A 25300-nucleotide genomic window follows, 5' to 3' on the forward strand; every position below is an offset into this window, starting at 1 on the left:
ATTGTGTTTAATGCTTTGTTACTTGATTCATATATATTGTTCTAACATATATTTTATTGCTTTAAATTGTCAAAGCATCAATAAAAATCATTATTCAAAAAGAAACAAGATTATGGTACCAATGATGATTAGCTTATGGCATGATTTACTCACTTCAAAGACTACAGCACTTGCAATTACAACCTCTATGAGTCCAACCAGTTTTAGGTCTGTAAAAATAAAGTGTAATATACCATTGAAAATTCAACATAGTATAGTCTTGAACTAGGAATGTAAAACCAAGATATAGCTAATACAATGACCAAAAAAAAAATATGAAACATTATTAGTATGATGCCAGAGGTTTCCTTAAACATTTATGTACAATCCATATTAGTAGTAACTTTTCTCATTAGTTCATATCACCTATACAGCAAGATAAACTTTTCTTGCTGGAAATTAGAATCCATGCCTTATCATAGGATTGACAAATAGAGTGTATAGAATATGTCTGACAATTCATCAGTTCCAATGTTCACTATGGAGTAAGTGCCAAGACCAAATAAGTATCTATGAGAAAGGCGATTTGCCAAAATGCATCAGAGGCATTATGGCCCTCTGTTTTATTGTTTTAACATGTAATCAATAACTGTTATGAGTGCCAATCTTAACTTATTTATTTTAAACTCCAGCTAAACCCTTGAACATAATTAAAGAATTGATGCCTATGAGCCATAATAATGACCCAATCTCAGATCTCATAAACTCAAAAAACTGTTTAGTTCTGATAATCATGTCCCGAAGAAATCCATGCCAGACCATTTCTGAGTAGATACTTTTTTTAATGCAAGCTGTAATGATCATCAGCTAAGTCCGGACTCCCATCACCAGACACATGAGAACATCTTGGAAGGACAGCTGAACTGGTGGAATTATAAGGGTAGCGGTTGTCAGGTGGGAACTCTGTGGAATCCAGATATATCTAAGGATTCAGCTGCTTTATTCATTACACCGACTCCTGAAAGCTCCTCCACCTGGCTTTCATGAGGCAAATATAACTGTGACAGGGAAGCAGAAGGTTTCGGATAGCATTCTGGTTCCAGCAGTGTTCCTTGCTCACTAAGTAGATATTGTAAAGCAGTGCAGAGGAGAGTCCATAATAGAAACACCAGGCGCAAGCATATTAGAGTGTGGCAGGGGACGTGGCTTTCACCAGCACTTTCTTGATTTTTAGTCTACGAAGCTCCAGAAAGGCCTGTAGTTCTGATAGTTCTGCTAGGATTTGATCATGGTAGACCTCTATTTGAAGGAAGTTGAGAAATTGAAAGTGTAAATCAACTAGAGCTGAAAGAGAGCATACCAAGGGGGGGGGGTAATCTGAAGCTCCCAACACCATTGTCATGCTTTCAGCTTCAAAAAAAATTCCAGTGTGTAAGAGCTAATACAATGAAAATCACGTCAAACTGTCCTTCAAGGAGATCAGAATAGTTGTATGCCTGCTCTGTAACCAGATGTTTTAGAAACAGTGAGATAATCTGTAGATTAGTTGTTCCTGTCTGACAACTCTCAAAACTGGGTCTGCGATGAATACTGCCCAGAAGTTCCCCTCTTTAGTGATATTTTAAACTTTGTACTTAAGCACTTTAATGATTTACATTAAGAGAATTGCTAAAATCCTGTCATAGAAGAGTATAATAAAGTATATATATTATATCAGTTGCGCCCACTTTCTTATTACCGGAAACAATTTCCCGCGCTGTTCTTCTTAATTTCAGATGAAAGTCTTGCCAAATCAGAAAATCGTGTTTTGTCAATGAATGAAAAAAAAATGAGACGTGCGCAATATTTCATTGTGAATATTCAAAATACTTTGTATTTAGAATATTCAGCACCCTCGCTGTTCGGTATTAGAGGTATATTTAACAAAGGTCCGTCGCACCTGATCCGACAGTGTGGATCAGGTCCGACAGACCTCGCTGAATGTGGAGAGCAATACGCTCTCTGTATTCAGCATTGCATAATCAGCTCTTGTGAGCTGTTGGTGCAACACCTCCCCCTGCAGATTCGCGGCCAATCAGCCGCCAGCATGGGGTTTCAATCAACCCGATCGTACTCGATCGGGTTGAATTGTGGCGATCTCTGTCTGCCTCCTCAGAGCAGGCACACAGGTTATGGAGCAGCGGTGTTGAGACCGCTGCTTCATAACTTCTGTTTCTTGCGAGTCTGAAGGCTTGCCAGAAACAAGGGATGTCAAGCTCCATATGGAGCTTGATAGATAGGCCCCTATGTCTTGTTTTAAACTAAACAAACATTTACATGAATTTTTGTTAAATTAATGTATATGCTCCGCTGCTGCAGGTGAAAAATTCCCCTATTGTGAATTAAATACTTCCCTAAGTGCACTGGAGAGCCGCGCTAACACGCTTCTCTTCTTCACAGAGCCCCAGCCGCTCTAACAGGAGACTTAGCACTGCGGCTCCCAGTACCTGCACTAAAGGACCTTATCCTTTAGTGCAAGGCCCTGGGAGCTACCAAACTAAGCATCCTGTTAGCTTGGCTGGGGCTCTGTGAAGAAGAGATGAGTGTTAGCGCGGCTCTCCAGTGCACTTAGGGAAGTATTTTTAACTATTTAAAGGAAACAAAGCAATACTACTGAATTTAGCAGTATTCCTTTGTTTTCTTTGAATTTTCTGCTACATTAGTTCAGATATTCATCTCATTAAAATGAGGCAAGTATCCGTGTTTTGTTAAAAAAAAAAATACTTAGCTAAAAAGTGAATGAAAATGTAAATCCTACAACACTCTCCCTGCATTATCACCCAAGCTCAGAAATCTGCAAGTTTATTTATATCATTCCTGATACAACCAAAATGTTAAAGGGACAGTATACACTCATTTTCATATAACTGCATGTAATAGACACTACTATAAAGAATAAGATGCACAGATACTGATATAAAAATCCAGTATAAAATGGTTTAAAAATGTACTTAGAAGCTTTCAGTTTAGCTCTGTTGAAAAGGCAGTTGGAAAGCCCACTGCAAGTGGGAAATAAGACCCTCCCCCCCCCATCCCCCTTCGTTTGCATATGAAAAGACCCTTTACACAAACAGGAGCAAGCTGGAGAAGGTAGCTGACGGTATTCAAATAAAACTTTGGGGCTTGGCTAGGAGTCTGAAAATCAGAGCAATGTTATTTAAAAATAAGCAAAATTATGCATTTAAAAAAAAAAAAAAAAACTTTATGGGCTTTATAAATAGATCATCTACAAAACATTTATGCAAAGAAAAAATGAGTGTATAATGGCCATTTAATGCAATAGTTAAATAACCATTTCAAAACAAGTTTTTTTATATTGTATTCAGCATCTATATATAGACTTACTAATTTTTCTAAAATCAGAACATTTAAAACTTTAAGATATATTTTTAAAATGGAAAAAAAATAAACGACTCATTTAAAGTCCATAATAACAACTTTATTGTATATTGTAAATGCAATTGATTTAAAATTTCACAAAAGGTTGCAACATTGCATTATTATTAAAGAATTAATAGTATGAATTAATACATATCAAAAAACAAAAACAAAAAAAACCAATGTTAACACAAATGCTTATTATCAAATGCATATTTAGGTTTCAGATTTTCATATATCTAAAAAATACTGAACAAACAAACTGAACGTGTTTGAAAAATATTTGAAGTTATCATAATCTTCCATTAAATGAAAAAGGCAGGAATTAATGTTTTATATATATTATATATTATTGCAGACTTGTTGACGCCACCAAATTTGCAAAATAATGTGCACTATACAATATTTATAATTTGTAGGCCTTCTGTATAAACCTCATATCTGAAAATATCAATTTGTAACTATATCTTACGACAGCACAAAAATAAGATTCAAAGCTGGAAAAGATTATATTGCTCAGGTTTGGGTAGACAGATAAATAGAGAGCTATTAAAACTTCATCAATCTTTATTGCAATCAAAACTTACCTAACAAGGACGCTGCCAGCAGAACAGACACTGTCCATAGATACATTTTAAGGATGGAGCAAACGTATTACTTCTGTGTTCCTCTGATGTAGTATTTCTAATTTTTTGAAAAAGCATATTGCTTGTGGGAGGAGGGTTCATCGTCTCCTTCTGACACAAATACATACAAAGGAATCTAAAACATGTGAAAAGTGGAGAAACTTGTTTGATGTCAGGGGCAGATTTTACTTCACCTATAAAAGTTAAATTTTTTTAGTAAATTAAAAGGCTTAGAATTACCAGTTTAATGTTAACATGCTCAGTACACATGTTAATTAACACAATTCGGTAGATTACGAGTTTTGTCGGTAAAGCTGTGCGGTGCTAACAAGCAGTTTATGCTCACCGCTCACCTACAGACAACACTGGTATTATGGGCTTTTACAAACCCGGGGTTAGACGCAGAAAAGTGAGCATAGAGCAAAATTTAGCTCCACATCTCACCTCAATACCAGCGCTGCTTACGGTAGCGGTAAACTGGCTAAACGTGCTCGTGCACGATTTCCCCATAGGAATCAATGGGGAGAGCCGGCTGAAAAAAAACCTAACACCTGCAAAAAAGAAGCGTTCAGGTCGTAACGCAGCCCCATTGATTCCTAGGGGAAAATACATTTATGTCTACACCTAACACCCTAACATGAACCCCGAGTCTAAACACCCCTAATCTTACACTTATTAACCCCTAATCTGCAACCCCCCACATCGCCGACACCTGCATTATATTATTAACCCATAATCTGCCACCCCCAACATCGCCGACACCTGCATTATATTATTAACCCCTAATCTGCTGCTCTGGACACCGCCACCACCTACATTATACTTATGAACCCCTAATCTGCTGCCCCCAACATCGCCGACACCTACATTATAGTTATTAACCCCTAATCTGCCGCCCCCAACGTCGCCGCCAATATATTAAAGTTATTAACCCCTAAATGTAAGTCTAACCCTAACACCCCCTAACTTAAATATAATTTAAATAAATCTAAATAAAATTACTATAATTAACTAAATTATTTCTATTTAAAGCTAAATACTTACCTGTAAAATAAACCCTAAGATAGCTACAATATAACTTATAGTTACATTGTAGCTATCTCAGGGTTTATTTTTATTTTACAGGCAACTTCGTATTTATTTAAACTAGGTACAATAGTTATTAAATAGTTATTAACTATTTAATAGCTACCTAGTTAAAATAAAGACAAATTTACCTGTAAAATAAAACCTAACCTGAGTTAAAATTACACCAAATACTACACTATAATTAAATTAATTCCCTAAATTAACTACAATTAATTAAAATTAAATACAATTATCTAAAGTACGGAAAAAAACACTAAATTACAGAAAATAATAAAATAATTACAAGTTTTTTAAACTAATTACACCTAATCTAATCCCCTTAATAACATAAAAAAGCCCCCCAAAATAATAAAAAGCCCTACCCTACACTAAATTACAAATAGCCCTTAAAAGGGCTTTTTGCGGGGCATTAAAACCCACCACCCACACACACAACCCTACTCTAAAACACACCCAATCGGAATTAAGGTAGAAAAAATCCTATTGGCTGATACAATCAGCCAATAGGGTTGAAGTTCAATCCTATTGGCTGATCCAATCAGCCAATAGGATTGAGCTCGCATTCTATTGGCTGATTGGAACAGCCAATAGAATATGAGCTCAATCCTATTGGCTGATTGGATCAGCCAATAGGATTTTTTCTACCTTAATTCCGAATTGGCTGATAGAATTCTATTTTTTATTTAACTGTTTAGGAAGACTCGTAATACCGGCGTTAGGAAAATCCCATTGAAAATATAGGATACGCAAGTGACGTAAGTGTATTTTCGAGTGCGCCAAAAATTTGAATGGTACACCGGTACCTGCAAGACTCGTAATACCAGCGGGCGTTAAAAAGCAGCGTTGGGACCTCTCAACGCTGCTTTTTAACCCTAACGCAAGACTCATAATCTAGCAGATAGTTTTTTGTGTACATTTTTTTTAAAAAATGTTAAAAATAATGTTCAAATCACACACAAAGCTTTAATTTGTTCATCAAAATATTCATTAATCATTGTAATAAAGTGGCTGATAAACGTGCAAAAACTTGTTTTTTTGTTGTTTGTTTGCGAATAAATAATTAGAATTAATTTTGTCTGTGTACATTAACTAAAAAAGCTCATGAACACATACAACGTTTTTTATTAATTCATTGTCTACTAAGGGTCAGATTACAAGTGGAGTGGTATTTAATGCTCCTGCTCGCACAATAACTCAGTAAGAAGTAAGCTTTTTGCGCTCATCTGGTAGCACTCGTATTACAAGTTGAAAGTAAAATGTTTTCCCTTGCGTGCTTTATCCAATGCGTACAAAAAGCCAGTTATGATATCACATGCACATTAATGCATTCACCCATAGAAGTGAATGGAGCAAAAAAAGTGTGGGGGGTAATCTAACCCTACTCGAATGCAAACCCAATTGCATATTTTCAAGTGCGCTAACCCGACATGAAAATATGAGTAATCCCAATGTTCTTCACATAGCAGAATATGTTCTGTTTATTCATTAATACATATTTCTACATATATCAGATAATATTTTGGTTATACATATATATATATATATATATATATATATATATATATACACACTCACAGTAAAATCTCAATTAACCGGCACCCATGAGGATTGGTAGATTCCGGATAAGTGTATTTTTGGTTGCTTGAGAGTTACTATTAAAAATAGGCCTAACTAGTTCTTCAACCCAGATTTTACTATAAATGCTGTATTTACTTGATACTGTATTAATATTTAAATACATACCGTACGTTTGAACTTTGATGATTATCCCTTGAGACGGGACACCTTCGTTTTTTTCTATTGGGGCAAATCTTTTACATCATTGGTGATTCTTGGATCACATTGGCAGGTGCCGGTTTGCGGAGAAGTAGAGGAGCACACTAGACACAAAATGACGACAGGACGTATCATCACTCTGAGGCGGACTTCAACAGGAAACACACTACCGACCGGAAAGGTATCTCATTAGACAGGCAGTACAAGAGCTCTACCCTGCAGCGGTTAGAAGAAGACTGGCCACCGGAGAGATATTGAGTGTGTACAATACGGCTGGGAAGGGTTAGTGTAGTAGAAAAGAGTCCTAATACATCAATTACTGTGCCTGTCTATTGCTCTATAGTGATGTCGCGAATTGTTCGCCGGCGAAAAGTTCCCGGCAAACATAGCTTGTTCGCGTTTGCAGCGGCGGCGAACATATGCGATGTTCGATCCGCCCCCTATTCGTCATCATTGAGAAAACTTTGACCCTGTATCTCACAGTCTGCAGACACATTTCAGTCAATCAGCAGCAGACACTCCCTCCCAGACCCTCCCAGCTCCTGAACAGCAGCCATTTTAGATTCATTCTGATCCTGCATTCTTAGTGAGAGGAGAGACAGTGTAGCTGATGCTGATTTTATAGGGAAATTGATAGCTAGGCTAGTGTATTCAGTGTCCACTACAGTCCTGAAGGACTCATCTGATCTCTGCTGTAAGGACAGCACCCCAAAAAGCCCTTATAGGGCTAGAACATCAGTCTTTTTTTTTTTTTTGCCTGTGTAATTTTGACTGTGAAACATCAGTCTGCTAGTGTAATCTAATTGCAGTTGCCTGCCTGCAGTGCCACCACTCATATCTGTTGTAACAGTAGTGTAAATTTAAAAAAAAAAAACTTTTTTGACTGTCATACATCAGTCTGCTAGTGTAATCTAATAGCAGTTGCCTGCCTGCCTGCCAGCGTGTGTGCCAGGCCCACTTGCCAACTAGTGCCACCACTCATATCTGTTGTAACAGTAGTGTAAATTTAAAAAAAAAAACTTTTTTGACTGTGAAACATCAGTCTGCTAGTGTAATCTAATTGCAGTTGCCTGCCTGCCAGCATGTGTGCCAGGCCCACTTGCCAACTAGTGCCACCACTCATATCTGTTGTAACAGTAGTGTAAATTTAAAAAAAAAAAACTTTTTTGACTGTGAAAGATCAGTCTGCTAGTGTAATCTAATTGCAGTTGCCTGCCTGCCAGCGTGTGTGCCAGGCCCACTTGCCAACTAGTGCCACCACTCATATCTGTTGTAACAGTAGTGTAAAAAAATTTAAAAAAACTTTTTTGACTGTGAAACATCAGTCTGCTAGTGAAATCTAATTGTAGTTGCCTGCCTGCTAGCGTGTGTGTGCCAGGCCCACTTGCCAACTAGTGCCACCACTCATATCTGTTGTAACAGTAGTGTAAATTTTAAAAAAAAAAAAACTTTTTTGACTGTGAAACATCAGTCTGCTAGTGTAATCTAATTGTAGTTGCCTGCCTGCCTGCCAGCGTGTGTGCCAGGCCCACTTGCCAACTAGTGCCACCACTCATATCTGTTGTAACAGTAGTGTAAATTTAAAAAAAAAAAATTGACTGTGAAACATCAGTCTGCTAGTGTAATCTAATTGCAGTTGCCTGCCTGCCAGCATGTGTGCCAGGCCCACTTGCCAAGTGCCAACTAGTGCCACCACTCATATCTGTTGTAACAGTAGTGTAAATTTAAAAAAAAACTTTTTTGACTGTGAAACATCAGTCTGCTAGTGTAATCTAATTGCAGTTGCCTGCCAGCGTGTGTGCCAGGCCCACTTGCCAACTAGTGCAACCACTAATATCTGTTGTAACAGTAGTGTAAATTTTGTAAAAAAAAAAGCCAAGCTAGTGTAATCTAATTGCAGTTGCCTGCCTGCCAGCGTGTGTGCTAATATAAAGAACAAAGAAGTATCCCAGTAGGTCTGACTTGCACAATGCTTAAATACTAGGGACTAAACCTATGTTTTCTATGTAAGAACTGAACTAAGAATTATAATTATAATTGCTTTATTGATTTCATAATATTTTCAAACAACATTTGCCTATATCAGTGACACATTCCCTGCTGCTGTTTAACACAATTGAACCAATTCAGGATTTTACCTATGTGTTTATTTATTGAAATAAATGTGTTTGTATTTTATAACAAATTTGCTTTATTGATTTCATAATATATTCAAACAACATTTGCCTATATCAGTGACACATTCCCTGCTGCTGTTTAGCACAATCGAACCAATTCAGGATTTTACCTATGTGTTTATTGATATAAATGTGTTTGTATTTTATCACTTATTTGCTTTATTGATTTTATATATTTGCCTATACCAGTGACACATCCCCTGCTGCTGCTAGCGCACTCTCACCAATTTATATATTTCTTGCATTTTTGTAATGAGGCCATGAAGGGTCCTCAGGTAATACCATGGAACAAAATACCTGATCGTGACTGGTAAGTAGCTCCCAATGTTGCAGGACCAGCCCCATAAAGTTATTGCTGAGAAATGGGTACAAGCCGTTAGGTGCTACATGACTTGTGATGTCTCTCCACCCAATAGCATGAATGTAGCATCGAGTAGGTAGTGTAAGGTAGGTTATGTGTCTGTACCTTTGCAAAGTCTCCACAGCCCTGAGCGACTCAAAGGGGGTGTTTCTCTCAGGCAAGCTTGAGGGAACATCTGCTGCACGGTTATATCTCTGCGGTAAGCAGCGTTTCAGGCTCCATTTGTCCGAAGGGGTGTTCTCCTGGCTGGCTTTCACAAGTAGCTCCGTCTTAGCCACCCGGCAAATAGAGACCCGTTCCAAGGGGTTAGCTGTATCTCTCATATCCGGGCTATTACAAAGCGGGGATTGTTCCCTAGAGGTGATAGTTGAATTAGTAAGGTCAATTAGTGGGTCTACAAGCCGTTCCCTCTGTAAAAAGGTGCCATCATTGTAAATCGGCGAAGCAATTCTTTTCCCCTTGTCCAGTTTTGCGGGGTCGTACTGTGTTGCAACAGATCTTAGACAGGCAGATATGCTAGTATATCCAATCAACATTTGTATGTCTAAATACTCCAAAGCTGTGAATATGTCTGACCAGGTTTCCCCTTCCATTGAAGCCATGCTTTTTGTAGGTCGCAAAAGCCTGGGCGTTTCCCACCTGGGAGAGGAAATCAAGCAAAGGAATTGCAGCAATAATCGATCGCTGTGTTCTACTAATAGAGTAGTTAGAGTCCTGCAGGTGTTAGGCTAGTTTTTTGGGGTAAATTACAGGGGATTAGCCCGAATTCACCGTAATATTAGATAAGTTAAAGCAAGAGCTCTTGCAGACACATCTTTCCTATTCGGCTGTTGGCTCCGCCCCCCACTTAAGGCCCTGTTTCTGAAAACCCGTAATACCAGCGCTGTAGGTAAGTGAGCGGTGACAATAAACATCTTGTGAGCACTGCATAGCTCCTAACGCAAAACTCGTAATCTCCCCGTATCTAAATAAACTATTAACCCCTAAAATGCCATCCCCCACATCACAAACTAACTAATCAAACTATTAACCCCTAAACCGCCATCCACCCACAATGCAAACTAACTAAAGAAACTATTAACCACTAAACTGATATCCCCCCATATCGGAAACAAACTAAACTATTAACCCCTAAACCTCCATCCCCCCACAACACAAACTATCTAACTAAACTATTAACCACTAAACTGCCATCTCCCTACAATGCAAAGTAATTAACATCTAAACCCCTTAACCTAACACCCCCTAACTTAACCCCAATTAAAAAACTAAGCTTTCCACCCAAAAAAACTACTATTACTTAAAAAAAATACATTACAAAAAAATAAAAAAACATACATTACAAAAAAACCTAACATTTACAAAAAATAAAAAACCTTTCTATTACAAAAAATTATATTCTACTACCCCTTAAAAAAAAGCCCACCCGAAAATAAACAAAAAAAACCTATTCTAAAAATAAACTACCAATAGCGCTTCAAAGGGCCTTTTATAGGGCATTGCCCTAAAGCAAACAGCTCTTTTGCATAAAAATAACAATACCCCCTAACATTAACACCCCATCCCCGCGCATCCCAAATAAAAAAACGACCTAAAAAATTCCTAAACTACCCATTGCCCCTATCTGGGGGGATGGCGGTTTAGGGGTTAATAGTTTTATTTTGGTTTGGCGATGTGGTGAGATGGCGGTTTAGGGGTTAATAGTTTAGTTTATGGGTGTAAGTGTACTTTATAGATCACGGTAAGGATTGAAGCAGTAAAGGATATTGCACTAGCGTAATTGTCATTTCTCCCGACTTGTAATATCAGAGGAAGAAAAATGGAGTGCAAAATCGCGATTGCACTAGAGCAAAATCCGCTGTGCCTCACTTGTAATCTAGCCCTTAATCTGGTCCATTGTAATTACAAGACATTTCTGCTGTCTTGCTATAGAATAACATATTAGCCAAGTCTAAACATTTTTAAAACAGATGATTGCCTTGTTTGCTGCAATTGTTTTTCAATAGTCAAACTCCACCCACCACTTGCTTTATTTAGAGGAGCCTTTCTGAGCTTGATTCTGAAATCAACAAGGAATGTCATAGTCATTAAAGGGACAGTCTAGACCCAATACATATTCTTTATAACTGATTGTTACATACCATACAAGCATCTTGCTACGGGTTCCATATTTATAAGCCTGTAAGAAGTACATTAAACTTTTAAATAATCTCTGTTTGTTAGCAGCCAAAAATGGCCACCAAGCTGCGCCCAAAGCTTTTATCTTGTCCAGTTAGCTGTTTTCTTACATGACTATTTAGCAGTGCCCATTTAATATTTTTCAGTTAGATATTTCAAATTTGCAAGAATCAGCCTGTGCAAGAAAGAAAACGTATTTAAGAGTTGATCATGATTGGAGAAACTTAACATACCAAAATATACACACAATAGGTGGGCGGAGCTTGGCAGACATTTTTGGCTTCTAACAAATGAATATTTAAATGTTTCATGTACTTCTGACAAGCTTATAGATACAGAATGCTTCTCTGGTATGTACCGATAGATAATCAAAATGATGTATTGGGTCTAAACTGTCCCTTTAAATTAGTATAAAGTAAATTGTTTTGCAGTTATCTGTTAAAGCCATTTAGGGATAATGTATGTAGCAACTAGCAAGGTTAATCTTGAGAAGTCTGCAGTCTGCATTTTTAGCACTGAGAATTTGAAAATCAAGAATTTTCAGAGCTAAATTACATGAAAAGGGGGGCAAATAAATAATGACAGTATATTGCAAAGTTGTTTTGCTGTAAATCAAAATCAAAAGGTATTTACTGACCCTTTTAATCTGCATTTGGGTTTTTAGCATACACACCCAGAGGTGTGAGAATGAAACAAATAAACCTAAGATAATGCTGAAATGCCGGTTTTACATAGCATACCATTTATTTACAAAAAAAAAAAGAAAGTAAACAACACAGAGAATACAATTATTTGACTTTCCCGAATAAAATTTCTGTTGGTGCCTATTAGGTACCTTATACTTTTCATACAATCTTACTAACAGGAGATCAACAAACATCAACTCCTGCAAGGTGAGGTGAACACAAGCACTGAGAGGTGAGAAATACCCTTCAGCTGGATCAGTAAAAGAATCAGCCAATAAATACAGAGATAACAATAATGAGCCAGATTACAAGTGAAGCGTTAACGCTCCTGTTTGAGAGTTAAACTGTGCACTCACGTATTCCCTATATATGTCAATGGAGAAAAAAAGGTGGAAAAAAAAACACCTTACATTTTGTAAGATACTATATATAGATAGGAATGTCTATTTAAAAATATTTATGTGCAGAACATTACAATGCAAAATATTTACAGTAAATATACACTATAACACTATTAAAATAAATATTGCATAAATATGTTTTTTTTTCATGTTTTCATCTACTTAACTGCAAAGGGCTCCAATGTACTAAACTATGTTTATATATGTATATGATATGGGTAAAGTAAGAAATCTGGGTAATCCTAGGATTACCCTGGTAAAACGGACATTATCCAAGCGGCTGATTACCCGTGTAAAAGAGACATTACCCAAGCTCGATGTCCTGTAATTCCCCCATCTACACTATTTCTTTTGGGGGGTTCAAGGAAGCCAATCCTCTGGCATCCACCCCAAGTGAACCTTGGGGAATGAAGTTTACAAGGAGGGCTTCACCCCTTGAACTCCCCAGGCGGAGGCAAAAAAGATAGTAAAGATGGGGGAATTACAGTGCATGCTATATATTTAATTCTGTGACTCCACACTCTGGGGGATTTATGATCATACATCAGGCTTTATTCACAGCTGCTTGGATAATGTCCATTTACCTGGGTAATCCTAGGATTACCCAATATCTGACTTTACCCATAAAATATACATATGTATTTATGTGTTTAAAGCATAAAATTCAAAAAGAAAAAGGCAGAATAATATAATTGAAATTAGTCTTAAAAAGACAGGGAATTCAGCACTCTTAAATAAAGTATAACAACAAGCTCAAGATCAAATTGCAAAAAGGAAATATTTATGTTTTTTTCTCATCATAGATTCGCAGCTAGAAGGAAACAGCTTAAAAAAATCACTGCAGAACAAGCATCCAACATACTACACATTATGATCAATGTAGCGAATCATGTCCACTCGACCTTGTTAAATGCCCACAGCATATGCCACCAATCGGCCGCTAGTCGAGGCCGTCTGTCATGGTGCCGTTCATCACTGCTCTATTGTGGCTCCCAGATCTTCTTCCTCTCTTCTCCTGTGCTGCATTGCCTAGCAACGTGATGCTCATTCTGGGACGACCCACTCTGATGACGTCAGGCAGACTATTTACTCTCTGCGGACTGGATCACCGGTGCCCGTTTGGTGTTCTCTAAACCCTGTGGCTGTTTTGTGAGTATGCTCCTGTTTATACCTAAGACTGTCTGATCTAAAGTTGCCAAACCTGTGCCTGCCTGACTATGCTTCTGTTTAACCCTGCACTGCCTGATCTGAGTTGCCAAACCTGTGCCTGCCTGACTATGCTTCTGTTTAACCCTGCACTGCCTGATCTGAGTTGCCAAACCTGTGCCTGTCTGTCTACGCTTCTGATTAACCCTGCACTGTCTGATCTAAAGTTGCCAACCTCTGCCTGCCTGACTACGCTAACCTTGCACTGCCTGATCTGAGTTGCCAAACCTGTGTCTGCCTAACTACGCTTCTGATTAACCCTGCACTTCCTGATCTAAAGTTGCCAACTCTGCCTGCCTGACTATGCTTCTGTTTAACCCTGCTCTGCCTGATCTGAGTTGCCAAACCTGTGCCTGTCTGTCTACGCTTCTGATTAACCCTGCACTGTCTGATCTAAAGTTGCCAACCTCTGCCTGCCTGACTACGCTAACCCTGCACTGCCTGATCTGAGTTGCCAAACCTGTGTCTGCCTAACTACGCTTCTGATTAACCCTGCACTTCCTGATCTAAAGTTGCCAACCTCTGTCTGCCTGACTGCGCTCTGATTAACCCTGCACTGTCTGATCTAAAGTTGCCAACCTCTACCTGCCTGACTACGCTAACCCTGCACTGCCTGATCAGAGTTGCCAAACTTGTGCCTGCCTGACTACGCTTCTGATTAACCCTGCACTGCCTGATCTAAAGTTGCCAATCTTCTGCCTGCCTGTTTTCGTGTGGTTTGCCTCCTACACTGACCTCCTGAGTCCCTTACCTATACTTTGTCTATCTGCGATCTCCTTTGGTCTTCTGATGACTGCTATTTCTGCTTTATCAGTGAGTACCTTTGATTTTGAATTTGGGTCACGTCCTGGTTTATTCTCAGTGTGCTAGCGTGTGTTTAAAGTTCATCCTAGCATTTGGGTCTGATTCTGGACTTCACCAAAATCCTGACAATACAAACGGGCCCCGCTGGACCCTACTGAGTTAGCCAGGGCCCTGACCCACCAAGGACAACTCCTAGGTACCCATTCTGCACATCTGCAATCCCTGGATTCCAAACTAGACCAGATTGCTGCGCTTCTACACAATCTTATTATTCCTGTCTAGGCAACCCCTTCAACAACCGTAGCTGCCGCAGCTAGTTCTGCCACTATCAGCACTCCACTCCAATCTGAAGGACATTTGATTCCTAGAATTCCTCACCCTGACAAATATGATGGCAATCCTGAAGACTGTCGTGGGTTCCTGAATCAGTGTCGTTTACACTTCAGAAATAATCCACAAATGTTTTCCACCCCATCTTCTAAAATCACGTTTCTAATCTCTCTCATGAAAGGAAAAGTTTTGGCGTGGGTTTAACCTCAGCTCAAAAAGGATGATCCCCTATTAAATAATATGGATTCCTTAATTTCCACCTTTTCATCTGTCTTCGATAAGCCAGGTAGATCTGCTGCTGCAGAAGCTGGATTATTGGTATTAAGATAAGGTTCCGTTGTGTGACCCAGTACGCTATTGAATTCCAGACTCTAGCCGCTGAAACCCCATGGGGCCTTACGAGCTGCCTTTCATAAAGGACTGTCTGAATGCCTGAAGGATGAGCTTGTGTTTCAAGATCTACCGGATTCCCTAGAAGATCTCATCAATTTGTGCATTAGACTAGACACCCAGTACTCTGAACGTCAGCAAGAAAGAGACCGGAACCGGAGGCCAGTCCCCAAGACAACCTTTCGTCTGGCTCCTCATTTCTCTATTCCGACTCCTCATAGTCCCTCTACATCTGAAACCGTTGAACCCATGGAAGTGGGTGCTATTAAGTTAACCGAGGCAGAACGCCTAAGAAGGCGCACGTTAAGACTGTGTCTGTACTGTGGTATAAAGCAACATTTGTTGAAGGACTGTCCTACCAGGCCAGTAAAAGCCAGGGCTTAACTTCTATTCGAGGGACAGAGTTAAACCAAACCTTTACGCCATCCCTCAATCCTAAACTCTTCATTCCTGTTACCGTCCTTCTCTTAAACATCAAGTTGCAAGCCCAAGCTTTTATCGATTCTGGAGCTGCCAGAGTTTTTATCGATTCATCTTTTGCTGAATCTCTTAAGATTCACTCCAAGAATCACTTAATCAAAGTTACCACTGTCAGTGGACAACCCTTGGGCTCCGGATTTAATCAACATGTTATGGAACCTCTACTTATGTCTGTGGGAGTGCTTCACTCTGAAGTCATCAGCTTTTGATGTCATATCAACTCCTCAATTTCCCTTAATACTGGGACTTCCCTGGTTACAACTCCACAATCCAGTGTTCTCTTGGTCTAAGGGAGAACTTACTGCTTGGGGAGCTTCCTGCTTCAGGCACTGTCTCCAGAGTCCTCCCAAACCTTCTATTTCTACCATTGCCTTGTTGGATGTACTTGCAGCTTTACCTGTACAATATCATGCTTTTCTCAATGTATTCTCGAAAAATGATGCTGAATGCTTAACTCCTCATTGGACTTTTGATTGCCCCATTGATCTGTTACATGGAGCACCTATCCTCAAGGAAAAATCTCCTTTATCTCCATACGGCTAAACGTCTCAATTCTCGACAGTCACGGTGGGCTTTATACTTTTCTAAATTCAACTTTGTCCTTTCATATATCCCAGGTACTTGTCCAGGCAATTTCAACCTATGGATTCTGTACAGCTAGACTCTGAACCTATACTTCACCCTGTTACGCTTCTGATTAAAATTAAATAAAAAGATGATTATAAGATTCTACACCCTATCTCTTATAAGCTAATTCCCAAAAAGCACGCGAACCTACCTCTAAAGATTCACTGACATAACAAAGTAAAAAATAGGTTGGGCTAGCGCTCAAACGGCTAAGAGAATCAATGCAGCTGATAAAATTATAAAGATATGTTATACCAGATTTATGTTAATAATGACCGTTATAATTCGCATTAAGATATACCAGGAAATAACAAGGTTGAAAATATGTGGATACAAACGGCCTGAATAGAATTAAAATATCTGGATACAAAGGGTCTGTATAGAGTTAAAAAAGGGGCGTATTATATTAGACAAAAATAAACCAAAAATAATGAATTGGAGATATATTGTATCAAATAGAATATAAAATTTAATAAATAAAATATATAAAATACATTAAAAATGACAAATACTATTAGTTACATATAATTAGCGAATAGTAATGATTACTAAAATCCAATCTGAAACAACTTGTAACAAAATGACAAAAGTAACAATATATATGCAAGGGCAAAAATGTAGCTAGTTATGCAATACGTTGGTGTCTTAGCTAATATATTAGGAACCTGTGTCCTTAATGCTACTGCAGCAATATCGATAGAGCAGTCGGGAGATCCGTGTGCAATAGATCTTACAATCTCTGCTGTCCGTATTGCAGATGGTAATTGTAGCAAAGATAATGTCCTCTCCGTGGACTTGTGCTTACAGGGTTACAATAAGCACAAGTCCACGGAGAGGACATTATCTTTGCTACAATTACCATCTGCAATACGGACAGCAGAGATTGTAAGATCTATTGCACACGGATCTCCCGACTGCTCTATCGATATTGCTGCAGTAGCATTAAGGACACAGGTTCCTAATATATTAGCTAAGACACCAACGTATTGCATAACTAGCTACATTTTTGCCCTTGCATATATATTGTTACTTTTGTCATTTTGTTACAAGTTGTTTCAGATTGGATTTTAGTAATCATTACTATTCGCTAATTATATGTAACTAATAGTATTTGTCATTTTTAGATGCCGGAATCAGATTTTGTTTAATGTATTTTATATATTTTATATATTAAATTTTATATTCTATTTGATACAATATATCTCCAATTCTTTATTTTTGGTTTATTTTTGTCTAATATAATACGCCCCTTTTTTAACTCTATGTATTCACATATTTTAATTCTGTTCAGGCCGTTTGTATCCACATATTTTCAACCTTGTTATTTCCTGGTATACCTTAATGCGAATTATAACGGTCATTATTAACATAAATCTGGTATAACATATCTTTATAATTTTATCAGCTGCATTGATTCTCTTAGCCATTTGAGCGCTATCCCAACCTACGCTTCTGATTAACCCTGCACTGCCTGATCTAAAGTTGCCAATCCTCTGCCTGTCTGTCTTTGTGTGGTTTACCTCCTACACTGACCTCCTGAGTCCCTTACCTATTCTTGGTCTACCTGTGATCTCCTTTGATCTTCTAATGACTGCTATTCCTGCTTTATCAGTGAGTACCTTTGATTTTGAATTTGGAAGCTGTTGTGAGTCACATCCTGGTTTATGCTCAGTGTGCTAGCGTGTGTTTAAAGTTCATTCTAGCATTTGGGTCTGATCCTGGACTTCACCAAAATCCTGACACCGTCAATCATCCCGATCGGATTGGGTTGATTTTGGCAGAGAATTTAAGGAGCGCTGCTTCTTAACCTCCGTTTCAGGTGGACCTTAAATGATGGGGCTCCAAAGCAACATCCGCTGCTTAATAAATGAGCCCTATAAGTACGGCTTATGCCGAAAGGCATAAGTCCTTCTGGCATGCAGCGTCTGTTAACCTATCAGCTGATCCGAAGTTGGATGGTTATTTTAGTGGATTTTATTTTTGACCCATAAAAATTTGAATAGATTTTTTTATTGTTAATAAAATTATTAAATAGCCATATCATTTTGTTTTTATTGACTGTCTTGCACAAAAGTGTATAAACCTAAACATATTTTGTATCCAGTTACACACCCAATCATATTTAATATTCTATTAAAGTATTTCTTGAAAGCTTTACTGTTTGATAAATAGAAGGTACAGTGGGTAGTGCAGATTGAAGCTCACAAAAGAGGCCTTATGCAAATTACCAAAGTCTTTTAGCAGAAAGAAAGTCCATAAGATACTGGTATTTTATTGGAGTAGTAAAAGCTGAGAGTAACACAGAATACCTATTAGGTACAGCAGGCACAGATGATCTGAAGAAGGCTGTCACTGGTATGGTAGACACAGGTTTCAAATTCTCAACAGGCACAGGATACCCAGCAGGTACTGTTGGTCAGAATGTCACGGGATACTAGGAAGGTTATAGCATACACAGCTTCAGGAACAGGGTGAGCATTCACCAGTATCAGGCTATTCTGCTTGACTTTCAGGATCCCAGTGAGTATACACAGGTTTCAAGGTAAGTATGCTCGGTCTCAGGAGCAAGGTGAGCATACACAGGTATCAAGGTAAGTATGCTTTATCTCAGGAGCAAGGTGAGTATACACAGGTATCAATTACAAATTTCTTTGTTTTTGCAGTGTACTTAAAATACAATTTACTCTGTGCATATTTAATATGATTTATTCCTGAGTAATTTACATACAAATTTTACTTTTTTGAAAAACATTGGAATTTTGATGAACAATTTTGCTACAATTTTTGATGCACCTTAACAATAAAATCTTTTCCTGTGTATTTATGTGTGAATGCCTTAAATTATTTGTTTTTGTATGATACTTAAAATTATGATTTCCATTTTGTACTTGTAATGTATACATCTCCTTCCCATACGAAAATACAGTATGCGCCCCTTAGCAAGACACCCTGTTTTCAGGGTAAAAAAATGGCTTTAGATCATTCCACCAGGGAAATAAAAGTAATGGCGAGTAATCTTAAATAATCTTGCCAGCCCAGAGATTGCTTGTGCAATGCTGCCCCCTGCACATTCACGGCCAATTGGCCGCTAGCAGGGGGTGTCAATCAGCCTGATTGTATAGGATTGGGCGGATGTCTGCAGCCTCAGAGCAGGCGGACAAGTTATGGAGTAGCAGTCTTTATACCGCTGCTTCATAACTGCTGTTTCCGGCGAGCCCGAAGGCTCGCACGGAAACAGGGGCATCAAGCTCCATTCAGAGCTTGATAATTGGGCCCCTCTATGTTTATCAGATTCTGTCCTTTCATGCCCATAAATAATTGAAAAGCTATATCTCCTTTTGTTATCAGGTTTTGTTTGTTAGTTTACTTTTTAAATAATACAATTTGAATTTCTTACAAAAAACAAAAGTAAACAAAAATAGTTGTTTTTATTTTTTTTTACTACATTTATAATTTTGTATAATGTGTATTAACTAAACAAATAATACAATACAAAAAGATGCAAATGAGCAGATGAGCAGCTTGGTTTAGATACAAATGTTATATCTTGATAAGTAATTGAGCAATTTAAGAAGCACTTGGGCTCTGGACATAGTTGTTCTATATAAATATAATTGGTGCATATTTGCTTGTTCAGGTTGTTTGTATCCACTAATTGTATTAAAGGGACATTACATTCACAACATATATTCACAATTAATCACTGCATTGGCAATATTTATCTATGGAAACCAAACAAAATGAACTTTATAGTGGTGCACCACTCATCTATACCATTTATGCTCTGTTTGCAATAAGGGGACCCCTTGCTGTGTGTGAGTGTATGTATGAATGGTTTATTTTTTAGGATTTGTTATGCATATTTAAATCTACATGAATCTATATAAAGTATATTTTGCACTTATCATACTCAATTGTCATTGTTTTATTTAAATATTGTCTATTAGGTGCTTATATCCTAGACTTTTGGAATTCACGTATTTGTGAACTCCACTTCCTTTCACCTATTTATATACTATACTATTATCTAGGTTGCACTCTTAGCCACACTTCTATTGGTAGGTGAGCATTACCAACTTATTTTGTTTGTTTGTAACATAGCTCTTTCTATAAGAGTTTATATAACCATGGAGTCTCTGGTATATGCTCCCTAAAATTAACTATCTATAATAATATATATTTTGAAAATTGTCCGTGTAACAAATATATACATACGAACATTATAGTAGGATTAGTGCGTACTTACAGACTGTTGATATACAATTACAGACATGGCTTTCAAACTTAGTGACGAACATTGGAATACAGATATTTCTGAGGCCTTTACTTTGAAGGAGAGTGTGCAGATTGAGGGGGAGGAGGACGTCATTAATGATGTTGTATCAGCATTTTAATGTTACAAAAAGAAGTTGACTAAGCAGGTCAAAATTAAATGGGAATATCAAAGTTTATCAAATTATTTGAAGATGGAGATTATTCCTAGAGGACTTAGAATTAGATTAGATCCAGGAATTAATCTAAGGAGGATGCTAACAATGATTTCCTAACAAAATGGAATGAAATTCTAACTAAATATTCTTTAGATTTGATAACTCTCATGATTGCTGAGGATGAGAAAAAAATAGAAAACTGTAAAATCGAGGTTGATAATATATATGATAAACTCCAATTCTATGTAAATGATTCGTCTTTTGAAAAACTCAATAAAGAAACTCAGAAATTGATTGAAAAATTGCAATGTGAGATTAAATTGAGAAAGAGACGTAAATTAATTAGGGACCAGGATGACTATAGGATAAATAGAGTCATAGGTAATAGATATTACAGCAGGAATTACTATGACTCTGGAACCGATGGTTCTGATGCTGTCTCTGACCCTGATAATTTAAACTTAGAGGCAAGTCAAGAGCAACGCCCTTTAGGGTAGGACCAGGAGAGGGGGGAAGCGGCGACACGCGAAGGCCCCCTCAGGAAAGAAGAGATGGAGGAGGGAGGAGGAACAGGGGTCATTACATGATTACCAGGAACAGGTTGAGGTTTAATTAGAACAGGAAACGCCATCCCTTTTGGGAGAGCCCCCATGTAACCAAAAATCTAATATTGTAAACCTGTCCTCTTTTCCCCTTAACCAACAACACATTCAACTTCTAGAAAAAAGTCTGAGTTTTTGTCCCTCTGGTAGACTTGACTTATTTGAAATAACTAAGGACTTGCACCTTTTTGCACGTAAACTAGCATTAAAAAAGATAATGAGTCCCCGCATGACTATCAATTATGGTGATAGTCGTGATAGAGAGACATTACATGATTTGGAAAGTTTAGCCTATGAACAATCCAATGAACTAACAGATATTTTCCCTAGCACTGATTTTAGGAAGAGATCCACATGCATGCCATCTTTTTCAACAATTCCCAATATTGCTGTGTTTGTGCAAAATGTTTCTGAGCAGTTTGCACAGATACAGCTAACTGGCATCATTAATGATAATCTATCAAAAGGTGAACGTATTGCTCTAGATGAGCTTATGTTCCATAAAGAGCTGGTGTTCAAACCGGCTGATAAGGGCGGAAATGTTGTGATTCTTGATCAGAGTTACTATATTAGTGAGGCTACTCGCCAACTTTCAGATACAGTGCTGTAACTCGTGAAGATTTTCAAAAATCTCATAATGAACTTTTATTCCTCCTTAATGATGCAAGGAGATCTAATCTGATTACTAGTCAAGAACAAGGATATCTATATAATGCTAAACCAAAAATTCCAGTATTTTACTGGATTCCAAAACTTCATAAGTCCCTGTTAAAGCCCCCAGGTCGTCCCATTATTTCTGGGATCGGCGGACCTACAGAGGGCATCAGTAGGTAGGTGGATTTCTTCCTAAGGCCATATGTTAATGAATTACGGACGTTTGTACAGGATTCCACTGATGTCATCAAAAATTTGGATGGAATAACCATATCTGAACAGACATTATTAGTCTCTTTAGATGTGGAGTCCCTTTATTCCTCCATTCCCCATTCAGTTGGTATTGAGGCGTGCAAGTCCTTTTTGGAATCCAGAGGTTTAGGATATCGCAAACATACCAAATTTGTTATTGAGCTTTTAGAGTTTGTTTTGACAAACAATATCTTTCTCTTCAATGGAAAGTACTTCAAACAGAGTCATGGTATGGCTATGGGGGCCACATGTGCACCGACCTACGCGTGTCTCCACCTAGGTTGGTGGGAGAACAATATTGTATTTGGTGATGTTATTGAGTGGGTTGATGCACATGTGGCCCTCTGGATTCGATATGTGGATGATATTTTCATCCTGTGGGATGGAAATGAACAAGAACTGTTGCAATTTGTATCCATTCTCAATCAAAATGATCTTAACATTTTTCTTACCTGCAATTATAACAGTAACAAACTTGAGTTTCTTGATCTATTGATTGTTAAACAAGACAACATGGTGGCAACTGAAGTTTACCGAAAACCAACAGCCTCTAACAGCCTTCTTTTATGATCTAGTCATCACCCTGAAAATTTAAAGAAAAGTATTCCCTATGGGCAATTTTTGCGACTTCGCAGAATATGTACTGATGATAAAACTTTCAATAGACAAGACATGGAGATGGCAGAGATATTTTATGATAGGGATATTCAAAACGTTGTGTGAAAAGAGCCGTTTACAGAGTGAAGAACACTAATAGGAGAGATCTTCTCTTTCAAAATAAAGCATTAAAAAGTGACACTATGACTCCTAAGATTAGGTTTATTACCAAATTTAACTCCCATTGGGATACAGTTAAAAACATTTTACAAAAAAACTGGCACCTCCTTCTACTTGATCCTGTTTTACAGGAATATGTTGGGGACTATCCCCTTATGACGGCACGAAGGGCCAATAACCTTAAAGACTGTTTAGTCAGTAGTGAATTTAACCAGGTTAAACAAACTAATTGGTTGGAGGAGCATTCACAAAAAATTGTAGGATGTACCCCATGTAACCACTGTGTTTGTTGTGAGTTTGTTAAAAGAACAAAGATGTTTGCAAGTAATACTGAAAAAGTTTATCAAATAAAATCTTTTATCAATTGCTCGACTGTAGGGGTGATATACCTCCTGTCTTGTTCATGCCCTCTTTTTTACGTGGGGAAAACATACAGAGAGTTCCGCTCCCGTATCACTGAACATTGTGATGATATTAAAGATTTTAACATTGACAGTCCCATTGCTAGGCATTTTGCACAATACCACCAATCTAAAACGGATTGTTTAAAATTCGTTGGTATTGAGTCTGTAAAGGCGAGAGAGGTGGTAACAATGATACAATTCTTCTGCAGAAAGAAACCCGATGGATGTATTATTTAAATACACTCTCCCCTAATGGGTTAAATGAAAAAATGGAATTTGCCTCTTTTTTGAACTGACTCTCCTTCTTTGTTACAGACCTAAAATTGTATATTAAACCTGCTGTTTTTTGAATAATGACAGTCTGTATGTAGAAATATCGATTAAACTTGTTTGCAACATTTGTACAAATCCAATATCTATCATGAATATTTCAAATGAAATCGTCCCTTTAAAGTTTAGTTTTATTAAGTAAGATTAAAGTTTAGTATTAATTTTTTGGTGTCAATGTGGATATGATTGTTTATGAGAAAAAAAGTCTAAAGCTTTTAGTAAAAAAGTAAAAAGGAAATCTTTTTGACCTCACTTGTTATAGCTTTAAATTGTATATAATTGGTCTATTAAGGCTTGGACTGAACCAATATGACGATTGCCTGTACTAAGTCACACGTGGATACTTTGTGCACTATGGTATTGCCTACAATCAGGTGTTCGTTCTTTGCCCAATAAAGAAGCCTGTTCAAACATCGTGACGTCAGACCCGGAAGAAGCTCCGAGCGACCACGAGAGCGGAGCGAAACGCGCATAGGGACACGTTGGTCGGTCGCTACCTCACCCTGCTTGGGCATGTCCCCGCTTCCACCTGTTTGCCTGCCTTCTCGGTATTTGGAAAAAGTGCCCATCTGATGAACTCTTTGAGCGGATAAGTATCACTCTTCCTTATTACATCTAAGGCAATGCGGTTGTATGCTGATGGTCCGCAATAATTGTGGCACTTGCTCTATGGAACTTTTGCAATAATCTCTCTTGCATTATTATCATGTAAGGCGTTTGGTGGAAATGATTGGAACATTTACCATAAATTCTTTGACAACATAATCTCCTTGCTTACTGAGCGACTGTGTTCTCTCTTGTATATGACTATAAATCTTGCACCACATCACAGCTTGACTTTGCATCGTTCAAGACCAGCTTTACAGTCTTGCTTGCTGCTTTCCTGCAATACCCATGCTTGAACACCTTATGGCTTTATTGTGCTTTTTTGCCTATTCTATCTGCAGCTAACTGGACTTTATAGTGGTGCACCACTCATCTATACCATTTATGCTCTATTTGCAATAAGGGGACCCCTTGCTGTGTGTGAGTGTATGTATGAATGGTTTATTTTTTTGGATTTGTTATGTATATTTATATCTACATGAATCTATATAAAGTATATTTTGCACTTATCATACTCAATTGTCATTGTTTTATTTAAATATTGTCTATTAGGTGCTTATATCCTAGACTTTTGGAATTCACGTATTTGTGAACTCCACTTCCTTTCTACTATTTATATACTATACTATTATCTAGGTTGCACTCTTAGCCACACTTCTATTGGTAGGTGAGCATTACCAACTTATTTTGTTTGTGAACTTGATATATAGGGTGTGTT

At 37.8% G+C, this 25300-nt stretch overlaps 1 protein-coding gene across 2 annotated transcripts in view; it reads right to left on the reverse strand.

The window, feature by feature from the left end:
* The window catches only part of LOC128647604 (5-hydroxytryptamine receptor 3A-like), a 124280-nt gene extending 120142 nt beyond the window's left edge, over positions 1–4138 (reverse strand). For both annotated transcript variants that reach the window (XM_053700367.1, XM_053700361.1), the window contains exon 1: positions 3984–4138. In XM_053700367.1, coding sequence (XP_053556342.1) covers positions 3984–4029 — 46 coding nt within the window. In that variant the 5' untranslated portion in view covers positions 4030–4138. The remainder of the gene's footprint in view (positions 1–3983) is intronic.
* Between the last annotated feature and the right edge of the window lie 21162 nt (positions 4139–25300).

This window comes from Bombina bombina, chromosome 1, assembly GCF_027579735.1.
Source record: "Bombina bombina isolate aBomBom1 chromosome 1, aBomBom1.pri, whole genome shotgun sequence".
NCBI classification, from domain to species: domain Eukaryota; kingdom Metazoa; phylum Chordata; class Amphibia; order Anura; family Bombinatoridae; genus Bombina; species Bombina bombina.